The 14539-nt window shown below is 44.3% G+C and overlaps 1 protein-coding gene across 1 annotated transcript; it reads left to right on the forward strand.

Moving 5' to 3' along the window:
* Window positions 1-2257: 2257 nt before the first annotated feature.
* LOC126464070 (cuticle protein 67-like) lies at window positions 2258-11426 on the forward strand. Its single transcript, XM_050096206.1, has 2 exons — window positions 2258-2280; window positions 11056-11426. Exons 1-2 carry the CDS (start codon window positions 2269-2271, stop codon window positions 11401-11403), a joined length of 360 nt encoding a protein of 119 aa, XP_049952163.1. The 5' UTR covers window positions 2258-2268; the 3' UTR covers window positions 11404-11426.
* Window positions 11427-14539: the final 3113 nt, after the last annotated feature.

A 14539-nucleotide genomic window follows, 5' to 3' on the forward strand; every position in this document is an offset into this window, starting at 1 on the left:
GGTTCCAACTACTGCACAAATTGCTGCTGCAGATGCAGTCCGATGCGCCAGATCAATACAATGAGCACGGTGTTCTCCCCTGTAGGTAGTGCCATGTGGCCGTCCGGAGCCAGGTTTTCTTGAGAACCGTATATTCTCGTGACCACAACTGCCACCAATCACGTACAGTGGGTATATTCCTGCCAGGTTCAAAAATGATTCCAATGGCTCTAAGCACCATGGGACATAACATCTGACGTCATCAGTCAACTAGACTTAGAACTACTTAAACCTAACTAACCTAAGGACATCACACACATACATGCCCGAGGCAGGATTCGAACCTACGACCGTAGAAGCACCTCGTTTCCGGACTGCTGCCAAATCTTTCAGCAGAGTCGTAGAACGAACATTCAACTTCTCGCAGCCTTATTAAACGCCCACGGGCAAACTCTGTGAGGTGTTAATATTGGGGCCTCTGTCGCCTTAATCGCATTCTTGACAAGCATCAACTCACCACTTCCAGTCTCAAATGTAAGTAACGCTCAAAATGGCTCTGAGCACTATGCGACTTAACTTCTGAGGTCATCAGTCACCTATAACTTAGAACTAATTAAACCTAACTAACCTAAGGACATCACACACATCCATGTCAGAGGCAGGATTCGAACCTGCGACCGTACCAGTCGCTCGGCTCCAGACTGTAGCGCCTAGAACCGCACGGCCACTCCGGCTGGCAAGTAACGCTCAGGAACGTTACAGCGTGTATTCAAAGCAAACCAGATTTGCCATGTCATAGTGGCGCTACTAATACCTGTTATGCGACTGGAGAGAAATTTGAATAGACATCGTCATTCAGATGTAGAAACACGCCACCAACTTTCGTTTATGTTCCACTACTCCTTGTTGGTGTTGCGATTTTTTTCCCGTCAGTGTATATTCAAATTCTAATAATATTACAAATTTTACTAACGCCAACTTGCCATGTATTGTGTGGCGGAAAATTGCCGATGATACAGTCCATAAATCGCCCTGTCATCACAGTTGTAAGTAGGCTGTTTAGTTTTTTATGTTGGTAACACCACGAAGCGCTCTGCTTGAAAATCACTGACTGTGCTGTATGCAGTCTGTGGCAGTTGGGCAGTTGGATTTTGAACACTGTTAAGGTAAATACATTGTTTGTTCTCCATCAAAATGTTTCATTTGCTAACTGGGCCTGTCAGTAGTTAGTGACTTCAGTAGTTAGAATCTTTTATTTAGCTGGCAGTAGTGGCGCTCGCTGTATTGCATTAGTTTGAGTAACGAAGATTGTTGTGAGGGAAGTGATTCATGAAAGGTACACCATTCTTTTGTGGGGATTATTGAAAGTCAGATTGCGTTGCGCTAAAAATATTCTGTGTCAATTTACTGTTGATCACAATAAGTAAAGAGAGAAATGTTTGAGTGTGTTCAATTTTGCTCAGCTGTTTGAAAATCAAATATCGTAAGAGGTTTAACGGCACTGTCATTCTTAATTTTTCTAAGGGGAAGTTTCACAGTTTATAAAAAAATCCACTGACAAAAATAATGAAACCAGGGAAATAAAAATATCACTGGAGTAAACTTAAACGTTCAAAGACTATCACTGGAGTAGCCCTAAACGCTCAACAACTATAGGTCCTTGAAAACGGCAACCTGTTGCCAGATGAGTAGCGTAGCAATTGGTGACCAGCAAGTTCATATCGAACCGAATTTACTGCGCCACCTGTACCAATGCTATTCAAATGGCTCTGAGCACTATGGGACTTAACATCTGAGGTCATCAGTCCCCTAGAACTTAGAACTACTTAAACGTAACTAACCTAAGGACTTCACACACATCCATGCCCGAGGCAGGATTCGAACCTGCGACCGTAGCGGTAGCGCGGTTCCAGACTGTAGCGCCTAGAACCCCTCGGCCACAACGGCCGGCACCAAAGGTGTCATAAAGAGAGGAAACAATGGACTGCTTATGTAATGCGTGAGCTGCTGGTCCGCAGATAATCTCGCCAAGGGCAGTGGTGTTGCTATGCGTGCACACACACACACACACACACACACACACACACACAGACGGGTTAGTTTCTGGCCGTTACGCTACGGTGGCCAGTGAGCAGTAAGCAGGTCGCCCCCGATCGGGTTGTCGCCGTCTGTCCTCGAGTCGCCAGGCGCGCCCTCTCCCTGTCTGGCCCGCACCACTATATAAACGCCGCCTGCGCCCCGACAAGGCACAGTCAACTGCCCACCACGCCGACGACTACCATCAACGCCATGGCCTTCAAGGTATGCTGTCACCGCACCTACAGTGGACGTAGTGTAGTGTTCTCACGGCACTAAGTGCTGGAAATGTCTGGACTCCCTACAGAGTCTTACAGAATACTTGCAGTTAGCGTGGTCTGTGTTAAAATAGCCTAAGATGCAGTAGGGGTCTTGCTATGCTGCTTTCTTGCCGAAAGCTTCTAATTCAATGCCACACCGACATCTGCTGTTGGTTATAAAACTTGGCTCATTACTGGATTGGAAAATTGTAGGCAGTAGGGCGCAATACTGTATTCAGGATGGAAATTCATGTTCTGATATAAAAGTAATATGTGGTGTTCTCTACGGACGTGTGGGGTTTAGGACCACTATTAATGGTATTACTAATCTGTGACTTAGCGGATAGCATCAATTACATTCTCAGACTTCAGTTACAGTGCGAGACTTCTGGCAAATAATGCCGTTGACTACAACGAAGCTTAATCCAGTGGAAAATTGTAGCTATAGCAGGTAAATTCATAAAAATTACTATGTTGATGGAAAGGCAGGTAACTAACTGTGAGTGAACAGAAACGAAAAGCTGATACTTTACGAGTCGTAGAAAACGTGGTTGGGTTGGATAACATGATAAATGACTCAAAGTTAGTAATGTCAGTCTGTAAGGAACAGTGTGTGGACATATGAAATGGATCGACTGCTAAGAGCAATAGCAGGTGACGTAAAACAAATTGTTCAAATGGCTCTGAGCTCTATGGGACTTAACATGTGAGGTCACCAGTCCCCTAGAACTTAGAACTACTTAAACCTAACTAACCTAAGGACGTCACACACGTCCATGCCAGAGGTAGGATTCGAGCCTGCGACCGTAGCGATCGCGCGATTCTGGACTGAAGCGCATAGAACCGCTCGGCCACAGCGGCCGGCGGTGACGTAAATGGCACCTGATGAAGGTCACGAGCTACGTGGCCGAAATATCGTGCAAGTACGACGCTGATATCCGGCAGAACACCCGACAACTCAAGATGTCATTAGATCGCCGGGAAAGCCTGAAGAGTTACACTTCTAGACTTGCATAGGCCATTAGCCATGAAAAAGCCAGAAGATGGGTGAAACGCGCTGTGTATCTACAGAAAAGTCTATTGCGAGTTAAACCGTTTCAGTGCGAACCCACTCAAGTTGGAAGCGAACCATCTACTAGTCACTACGTTCACGCCTGGCTGTTTGAGCCGTCTAACCACAGAGTAGGTAGAAATAACGTACTGAACCGGTTCTGTCTACGTGATCTAGCAGTACCTGAATTTGAAGCTGTTTATGTTACGTGCAGAGTTACGCAATCAGCAGTTTGTCACAGCTTCCTAACCCATGTACATTTATTCAAAAGAGGATCGTAGTTCATGGTTGCTTGAATATTGGAACGCAAACTTCGTTCATTGTTCTTCCGTTATCTGTTTAAAATTCGTGAAGCTAATGTTAAATGTTAAACACTGTTCGTCGAATACAACATTTTTTCTATTCCACTGCCTGCTTCTGGGCCTAATGTTGACAAATTATCTTAACGTTCTACTAGAAATTGTAATTGGACCACGGTCAGGTTGAATTATTCTGTAGAGAAAATCATAATACTGAGTTTTAGCATCAATCAGCACGAATAGAAAGCAACGAAAGCACAGATTTTACTTTTCGTTTCTGACATAACCCGTGGGGATAACAGACAATCTCAGCTGAGAATAAATGGTGGAAGCAAGTGATCCTAGCCTATTTAAGGGAGTATCCGCACATACTCTGAAAGTTTCGAAAAAATATCGAAAATGACATTAGACGCATGGCGAAATAGTTTTATCCCTCAGACCACGGCCGGATCTTTCCTGCATGCCTACAGATTAATGGTCAATGATGACCATTCTATTGACGGCAGGTAAAGCACCAATCTCAGTTCCAAACAAGATTGTTACAAAATTGTTCTGGAGTGAGTAAAACCGCCAGTAACAATCTGCATCTTGTAGAAATAGTCCAGGCATTGTAGAGCACAAGGACAAGTTATAATAACAACGAACACAAAAACTACACAGCACCACCTTTTCCCTCTGGTTGAAATCTTACAGTACGATAGAAAATTTTCATTCTCTATTTAACTGAGAGACACAAAAACCAAAAATCGAATCTTCAATGTCAACAAGTGTTTGACTACGTTATTTGAGCGCAAGTCATTAATATACAATAAAGTGGCCAGTGTCATTGTAGAATTCAAAGCTCACTTCGTCACAAATTTTTCGTATTTCACAGTGCCGGGTATGTCTGTTCGCTGACTGCAATAGGGTGTGCTTATGCAGGCGGATTGAAATATCCAGAAAAGTCTTCACGCATTCAGTACGTTAGTGATATGACATCCAAGTTATTAGGAAATATGGCACGTGACAAACGTTTGTAGTTCTCGCCTAGAAGGCTCTTTGACTTTGCGTGAGGTCTTAACGAATGATCACAATGCAAGTCAGGGTGTTAATCGAGATTCTATGATGGTATGAAGCTTGAAACATGAGAAAATCGGTGTTAGGCCCTCACAGGCTATCCACATTGAAGTTAAACGCAGTTTTCGTGAACCACTGAGAGAGAAAGCTACAAAGAATGACATTTCGTCGTCGCATAACGTGCTATACAAAATTTTTAACACTTTATTTTCTTTTGGCACAAACGGCATCGGTCTACTGTGGCCAACATCAAAACCATAAAATGAAAGCACCAAAAGATGATTAGCGACAGGTAATGAGCAACGAAAAGCATTACATGTCGCTATTAACTTTCGCTTGCTTTCACATTATGGTTTTGATGATGGCCAGAATAGAGGAAAGAGTCATTTGACGGGGTACGTAATTTTGGAAGACTCGCAGAAAGACAGAACTTAGCACAGACTTAACACCATCTATGAATATTTATGTAAGTTGGCGTATGGGATAACAGTCAACCTTTAATAATCAGATCAATATTGGTCCCAAAATATTTGTCATACGAGTGGTAAGGCTGTCAGACGCAGTAGTTGAAGCAACTGTTACCTATAATTGTCATTTGCTGTATGTTAAGTATGATTCACAATGCTCCAGAGCTCCTCAAACTTTGGAAAGTGATCACCTGCCCGCTGAATATACACTTTAGTTCAGTGTTGCTGGGATAGGGAGCAGACGATGCCAGAAGTCGTACTAGAAAAGATCATTCATAATTTGCAAGTGTTACGTAAGATATCAAATTGTAACTCCACAGACCAAAGTCCTATGTGTTGAAAGCTAGTTAGCTCGAAGACCAAGAAGTGGGCCCGGGTATGTCTGTTCGCTGACTGCAATAGGGTGTGCTTATGCAGGCGGATTGAAATATCCAGAAAAGTCTTCACGCATTCAGTACGTTAGTGATATGACATCCAAGTTATTAGGAAATATGGCACGTGACAAACGTTTGTAGTTCTCGCCTAGAAGGCTCTTTGACTTTGCGTGAGGTCTTAACGAATGATCACAATGCAAGTCTGGGTGTTAATCGAGATTCCATGATGGTATGAAGCTTGAAATATTGTCTGGTTAGTTACTCAAGTCCACACATGATGCGAGTAAATTGTATATACCATCTCTTGTAAAGGATGCCACTTCTGTGAATGAGAACATCGGAGCTCGTAATCTAAATATTTCCAGTTTTCTCACATACGAGAGAAAGGGGGAAGTCAAGGAAACGACAACTTCTTTTAATAAAGCCTATCTCGTCATTAGCAAGAATTAAGTCTGTGCAAGAGGTCCACTTCAGCCTGTGCACTTGGAAAGAGAGATTTCAAGTCACTAGATGCAAGTTTTAACAGAGAAGAGATGGAGATCATGTCGAGGATCGAAGGAAGGAATCGGCATTACTTCACTTAAGTAAGCAATTTACGCACTCTCTAAAATTCCATATCTCTAGGAGACTGATTCAGTTAACTGTGAAGTTACTGAAACGACAACGTCTTTTAAGTGAAACATAGAAAGTACATTTCGGCATTAGCAGGAATGAAATGTTGGGAAGTGGTCCACTCCATATGAACCTGAGCGGTGGGGTATAAAAAAAAAATAACCGTTTCGTAATCACCTGGTTCAGGAGAGAACAGTCTTAAGTCAAACATTTGATTCAGTACAAGATATAGATACTAAAAACAGGAGATTCGATATAATCGTGAGATATATGAGACGTACATCATCTCAACTATCGCAGACAACAAAAATGAAACTGCCTTGGATCAGCGTGTTATGTTCTGACAAAGGGCGCTGATTGCTGGTCTACAAAACTGCTTGAGTTTCTTTCCAAAGAAAGAAATCTATGAGTGACGCTAAGAGATAAGACAAAACGCGATAAAGATTTGTTGTATACAGAACGATTTTCATATTAAAACAAGGAACAGAACTCAATGTGAGATGCACTCTTTGTTTTTCCGTAAGAGTCCTGTGGCCGTTATTGCAGTATCACAATGTTTACACAACCTTGTCTTCCGACTTTTAGAAGAAGGGTCAAATCCATTCGTATTGACCACTACTCTTGATACACCATTTTACCGAAACTTTTTGTACAGGGTGACCCAAAACCTCGTTAATATTTGAAAATTGTATGTAGGTAGAGTTGTAAAAGTTAACAGACATGCTTGAAATTTCATGGGGCCTTATTGAACCCAAAAAACAAAATGAGCAGCAGTTGATGCTTCATATGATACATAAGTAATAATTACCATAACGTTTTTCTTTATAAAAATGCTCAGTATGTAGGTCACCATTCACCATTAACACATTTAGTCGAGAGACAATGTTACCAGCAGCGCTGTACAACATATCGGCAGGTACGGCGAGACATTGCCATCCTGCGTTGTCTTCTAGCATCCCTGATGAGGTCGGGCGATCGTGGTAGCCTTGCAATTTCAGTTAAGCCCACAATCAATAATTATACTGATTGTGGTCTGGGAAGGCAAGAGCGACGAAGTGATGGCTCGGCATGCGATCCTCACCAAACGATGTGCGCAAGTGATCTTTCACACATGCACCAATATGGGGTGAAGCGTAATCCTGTTCAAAAGACGTACCTTCCAGCAGGTGTTTAGTTGCCGGGCTAGAGATGATCTGACTCCCTCTCTCATGAACAGTTCGTTTTATTCACGATTCTCATTCTGCGTCACCGACGTGTTGCTGTCAAGCTCCAGTTGTTGGCTAGTTTTTACACTCGTTTTTGGTTTCATAAAAACACCATGTTATTTCTGGCACTAGTGTCAATATTTAGCTCCATATCTACATTATTCCGTGAATTAGGGCATTTTACAACGTTAATGTCATTTTGGGACACACTGTATATCACTTAGAGCAGCCAAAGCCTTCATTCTCTGCAAATACACTCCTGGAAATTGAAATAAGAACACCGTGAATTCATTGTCCCAGGAAAGGGAAACTTTATTGACACATTCCTGGGGTCAGATACATCACATGATCACACTGACAGAACCACAGGCACATAGACACAGGCAACAGAGCATGCACAATGTCGGCACTAGTCCACCTTTCGCAGCAATGCAGGCTGCTATTCTCCCATGGAGACGATCGTAGAGATGCTGGATGTAGTCCTGTGGAACGGCTTGCCATGCCATTTCCACCTGGCGCCTCAGTTGGACCAGCGTTCATGCTGGACGTGCAGACCGCGTGAGACGACGCTTCATCCAGTCCCAAACATGCTCAATGGGGGACAGATCCGGAGATCTTGCTGGCCAGGGTAGTTGACTTACACCTTCTAGAGCACGTTGGGTGGCACGGGATACATGCGGACGTGCATTGTCCTGTTGGAACAGCAAGTTCCCTTGCCGGTCTAGGAATGGTAGAACGATGGGTTCGATGACGGTTTGGATGTACCGTGCACTATTCAGTGTCCCCTCGACGATCACCAGTGGTGTATGGCCAGTGTAGGAGATCGCTCCCCACACCGTGATGCCGGGTGTTGGCCCTGTGTGCTTCGATCGTATGCAGTCCTGATTGTGGCGCTCACCTGCACGGCGCCAAACACGCATACGACCATCATTGGCGCCAAGGCAGAAGCGACTCTCATCGCTGAAGACGACACGTCTTCATTCGTCCCTCCATTCACGCCTGTCGCGACACCACTGGAGGCGGGCTGCGCGATGTTGGGGCGTGAGCGGAAGACGGCCTAACGGTGTGCGGGACCGTAGCCCAGCTTCATGGAGACGGTTGCGAATGGTCCTCGCCGATACCCCAGGAGCAGCAGTGTCCCTAATTTGCTGGGAAGTGGCGGTGCGGTCCCCTACGGCACTGCGTAGGATCCTACGGTCTTGGCGTGCATCCGTGCGTCGCTGCGGTCCGGTCCCAGGTCGACGGGCACGTGCACCTTCCGCCGACCACTGGCGACAACATCGATGTACTGTGGAGACCTCACGCCCCACGTGTTGAGCAATTCGGCAGTACGTCCACCCGGCCTCCCGCATGCCCACTATACGCCCTCGCTCAAAGTCCGTCAACTGCACATACGGTTCACGTCCACGCTGTCGCGGCATGCTACCAGTGTTAAAGACTGCGATGGAGCTCCGTATGCCACGGCAAACTGGCTGACACTGACGGCGGCGGTGCATAAATGCTGCGCAGCTAGCGCCATTCGACGGCCAACACCGCGGTTCCTGGTGTGTCCGCTGTGCCGTGCGTGTGATCATTGCTTGTACAGCCCTCCCGCAGTGTCCGGAGCAAGTATGGTGGGTCTGACACACCGGTGTCAATGTGTTCTTTTTTCCATTTCCAGGAGTGTAGTTTCGACAGTTAACACCATATGACAGACTTCATTAGTTTAAATTATTGTATATCACATATCCATTATTACAAAATATGTTACGAGGACTATTCGTCCGATCGGTCGCGAGATGGAAACCACTGCGAAAATCAAAAATGTTTTATTTACAACAGTTAGCTACACCTTCCAGCTACTGTCGATATAGTCGCCACTCCAGCTTCGTAGCGTTGTTCCAACATCCCAGTATCCTCGCCGTAAAAGGCAGCCGTCTGTGTTTTCCGACAATTCTCTACGCTGCTCTGCAGCTCGTCTGTGCCAAAATGTTGTCTTAACAGCCAGTGGTTCATGTAAGCAGAGACCGAACATCAGAGTGAGCCACGTCCGGGCTCAGTGGTGGACGACGAAAGACTTCCCACCAGAAAAGCTCCAGGAGCATCTTCTTTGCCCCTGCAGTGAGCTGTCGAGAATTGTCATGAAGAAGGAAATGCGTGACAGTTACGTTATGAGGGTTGCATGAAGCAGGAGAAATCACACGGCAGGCACCGATACCTGGCGGGAGACAACTTTCTAGGCATATTTCCACGCTCACTGTTCTCTCAGAATTGAAAAGAGCGACATGACAGGATGGACGGGCATTCTAGAGACACTGATCAGCACAACTGTGCAAAGCTTCATCGGACTTTCACGGTGTTTTCCATTTAGCGCCCGATCGGACCTTACGTTTCAAATAGCCCTCGTACATACAGGATTTCCCAGGAGGAATGCTCAATACTGAGAGATATGACAGGAACCATCATTTGGAGCAAGAAAGTCTAGTAAATATGGGCTCTAAACTGCGTAACGTAAGAGGTATGAGCACTTCTTCAAAAGCAATACTGTGAAACAAATCTCTTTGTAACGTCTCTTGCAGCGGTCTCTCCGCGATATTTTCAGAAATTTTTTATAAATTATATAACTCAGTACATATCTCGAAATATCTCTTCTTATCTTACCCATTCCTAAACTTTAATATACGGTGACTATCAATGCAAAGTAGTTTCAAGCCCTATTATTCCTTGGAGCGAGCATTTACTCCATGGAATAGCTTCTCTGCTATCTATGTTCTCTCTTATAAAAAGAATGATTGAGATCTTGCCGATTAGCCGTGAAAGAACGAAGATGTATATGTATGTATTGTTGAGCTAGTCGCCATCTTGAGGAGATTCTGTATGAGAAGGAATTCAATACATGAACTAAACTAAAGTAAGTGTGTTCACGTATTATTTAACTGATTATTATTGACAGTGTCTGCTTACTACGCTGTGTTGCACGGGATCAGTGGTGAAAGTCTGATTTACACTGGATGAACCTGCCGTTTTGTATGCTCAAGATATCCAGTTTATTACTTTTAATAAATAGGCTAACATGGTCTTCCCCATGTGATCACCGAAAGTTAATAATTATTACAAATGTTTTCAGGAGATCGACTGACAATTTTCGTCGCACCGAGACTTCGAAATTGCTTCACTGCCTTATGGAATTTAAGTTAAGCTCAATTTAATCAGGGTAGAACAGTACTGAACTGTGTGAATGTGATAAGCCTGCTTTGAGAATGAAAATTCCCTTAATCTACGCATGTTTTTTACTATTCTGATCAGTGAAGCTAAATCAGGCCGGTGTGAGAGAGGTTTTTAAATTTTAGATCCCACAACAAAAATATTAAATCTTATATTGCAAGCTCTTTCTTTCCCGTATATTGGGAGTAGGTGGTGTGGAAAAAACAGTTGTATAGTAAATGTGGGCTCTAAAGCGAGTACCTTAAAAACTATGAACACTTGTTCAGTAGAAAGGATGCATTTCACTGTAGAGAAGAAGAACAAGTGTTCATAGCTGTTAATGTATGCACTTTGGTTGCCTATCTTATTTTCCGGGCCAGTAATATTTTGCCCACCCAGTAATTAATGCTGCGGGAGCAAGTGGACCAGATGTATAGCACAGTACCAATCAGTCCTCAGGCACAACTGTAACCGTCACCGCTGCACTTTACAGCTGTTCGTCCTCGCCGCCGTGCTGGCCGTGGCCCGCGCCGGCTACCTGTCCGCCCCCGCCGCCGTCTCCTACGCCGCCCCCGCCGTCTCCTACGCCGCCCCCGCAGTGGCCTACGCCGCCCCCGCTGCCTACGCGCCTGCTGCCCTCACGTCGCAGAGCTCCAACATCCTGAGGAGCTTCGGCAACCTGGGACAGGTGTCCACCTACACCAAGACCATCGACACGCCCTACTCCAGCGTCACCAAGTCTGACGTCCGCGTCAGCAACGACGCCATCGCGCACGTCGCCGCCCCCGTCGCCTACGCCGCCGCCCCCGCCTACCACGCCCCCGCCTACTACCACGGTTAAGCTGGGAGTCACATGTACCCTCACGCCTGTCATGAAAATATTTATTATGAATTCACGTCATTATAAATAAAAACCTGAAAAAAAATTCGTTGTTTTGTTTGGCTGGTTGTGAAAACATACAGCCTCTCCAAACCTGCGATTCAGAACATAGAATTCCTGCTCACATACCTGCAGTTCTGAGGTGGTTTCCTGTTGTTGTTGTGGTCTTCAGTCCTGAGACTGGTTTGATGAAGCTCTCCATGCTACTCAATCCTATGCAAGCTTCTTCATCTCCCAGTACCTACTACAGCCTACATCCTTCTGAAACTGCTTAGTGTATTCATCTCTTGGTCTCCCTCTACGATTTTTACCCTCCACGCTGCCCTCCAATACTAAATTGGTGATCCCTCGATGTCTCAGAACATGTCCTACCAACCAATCCCTTCTGCTAGTCAAGTTGTACCACAAACTCCTCCCCAATTCTATTCAGTTATGTGATCTACCCATCTAATCTTCAGCATTCTTTTGTAGCGCCACATTTCGAAATCTTCTATTCTCTTCTTGTCTAAGCTATTTATCGTCCACGTTTCACTTCCATACATGGCTACACTCCTTACAAATACTTTCAGAAACGACTTCCTGACATTTAAATCTATACTCGATGTTAACAAATTTTTCTTCTTCAGAAACGCTTTTCTTGCCATTGCCAGTCAACATTTTATATCCTCTCTACTTCGTCCATCATCAGTTATTTTGCTCCCCAAATAGCAAAACTCCTTTACTACTTTAAGTGTCTCATTTCTTAATCTAATTCCCTCAGCATCACCCGACTTAATTCGAGTAAATTCCATTATCCTCGTGTTGCTTTTGTTGATGTGATTTCCTATATGTCAATTATATCTCACTGATTTCTAAGATGGTATTCTCCGATCAGAAACATATGTAACTTAACATTCGTTGTAACAATGCTCACATTGTTTTCGCACGGAAATGTTAACAAGTGTTATGCAGAATGATTCACCTGCCCTTACCTATGGGACCGAGCGAGGTGGCGCATTGGTTAGCACACTGGACTAGCACTCGGGAGGACGACGGTACAATCCCGCGTCCGGCCATCCTGATTTACGTTTTCCGTGATTTCCCTAAATCGCTCCAGGAACATGCCGGGATGGTTCCTTTGAAAGGGCATGGCCGACATCCCTCCTCTTCCTTCCCTAATCCGCTGAGACCGATGACTTCGCTGTCTGGTCTCCTCCCCCAAAAACTACACAACAACAACCTTACCTATGGGTTTTATGCGAGCTGCAAAGCCATCAAATACAACACACATGATTTTAATATTCTCTCGCTCGCTACGTGCAAACTATGTCCTACAGAATGGAAAATGGAAATGAGAGTTTGGCGTCGTTGGCCTGGAGGCTCCTTACGGGGCAGGTCCGGCCGCCTTGGTGCAGGTCTTATTACATTCGACGCTACATTGAGCGACCTGCGCGCCAGATGGGGATGAAATGATGATGACGACAACACAACATCTAGTCCCTGAGCGGAGAAAATCCCCGACCCAGTCGGGAATCGAACCCGGCCCCGTAGGACGGTAATCCGTCACGCTGACCACTCAGCCATCGGGGCGGACGTCCTACAGAATAAATGAACAGGACCTATTGGTAGGAAATTTTGAACCAGGATGAGTTTTCTCTAGAGGTCTTAGTTTTGGAATTATTCAAGAAAAACCTGCAAAAGAGACCTTCCAATGCCTTCTCCTTGAATAATTCTAAAAGCGTGGCCTTCTTAGAAAAGCGTCCTGTTCATTTTTTTCTGTAGAACTAATAGTTTGCGCGTAGCGAGTGAGAGAATATTAATATCTCACATACAGTTTTTGAAGGTGTTGTAGCTTTCATGAAACCCCTAGCTGAATCACACTGTACACACTTATACTACAATACATTTAGTCCTACGTTAGCATAAGTGGTAGGTGAATAGTCTGGTCTGTTCATACTGTACGAGGTGCGACAATAAAGTAATGAGACCGATTTTCTTTGCAAGATGTGGCAACCCTGCAGGCTTTTGTAGGCACAATATCTTTGACCTGGGTCTATAACCTGCTTCTAGTCCAAGTGGCACATCGATACATTTGCTCAGTCGTGAGCTGTGCTGTAATAAGTTAACTGAGGACACGACGTACTTGTATAAGCGATTCCTTGTCCTATACCATTCGCCTCTATCTAATATGTGGATTGCTAAATATTTAAATTGGACTAAGTAATGTTACGAATTTTATACTTTTTCCTTACTACTGGTGGATTGTATGCGACTTACCATTCCCTCCAAACTCTCGCTCAATTCCTGGATGTAATACCAGTACTTACTTAATTTTTCACCCATTAGTATTGATAGACATGGGCGGTTCAGTGACTGTCAATGGAAACAGAGCATTTAGGTTTTAACTCTGCTTTTATTCATGTTTGAATTAACTTGCATGCCGCAATTTCTCAACACATCTATTCCGCAAGTCAGTGATAGTGCTTTACTGTAGCACTTTTAGTATTGCAATAGCGAGAGCTAATAAGCATATTCTTAGGTCTGTCTTCAAGTAACGCTGACCATAAACATATAAACACTCTTTCTCTATTCCAAGTTAAAGGAAAAGCTAACGCTGATGACTTATCAAAGAATCAGCTATGTAAAAGTTTGAGACAAAATATCGATTGGTAGTAATTTTTAGTAGAAATTATGTAAAAAAATATTTAAATCAGTTGCCTGGGCAGACGGGCAGATACCACTACAGACAGAAAAAAATTATGTGCCTCTGTACATTCCTTAATCGTATCTTATTCGCATGATCCCTACTCGAGATATACGAGGGTAAGTCAATTATTATCCGTAAAGTAGTTATAATATTTTATTGTAATCAAATAGGAAACTTACAAGAACATCATTTTTCGACATAGTCCCCTTGCGTTTCAACGCACTTGGTCCATTGTTGTACAAGCTTCCTGATGCCCTCATAAAAGAAGTTTCTCGGTTGAGCTCGGGACTATATGGAGGGTGATTCGGTACTTCAAATTTGAGTTTCTGGAGAGTTTCAGCAGTGTGGGCAGCAGTATGCGGACGGGCATTGTCGTGCAACAACACAACACCTTTTGACAGCAATCCTCGG

The sequence above is a fragment of the Schistocerca serialis genome, chromosome 1 (genome assembly GCF_023864345.2).
Source record: "Schistocerca serialis cubense isolate TAMUIC-IGC-003099 chromosome 1, iqSchSeri2.2, whole genome shotgun sequence".
In the NCBI taxonomy this organism is placed as follows: domain Eukaryota; kingdom Metazoa; phylum Arthropoda; class Insecta; order Orthoptera; family Acrididae; genus Schistocerca; species Schistocerca serialis.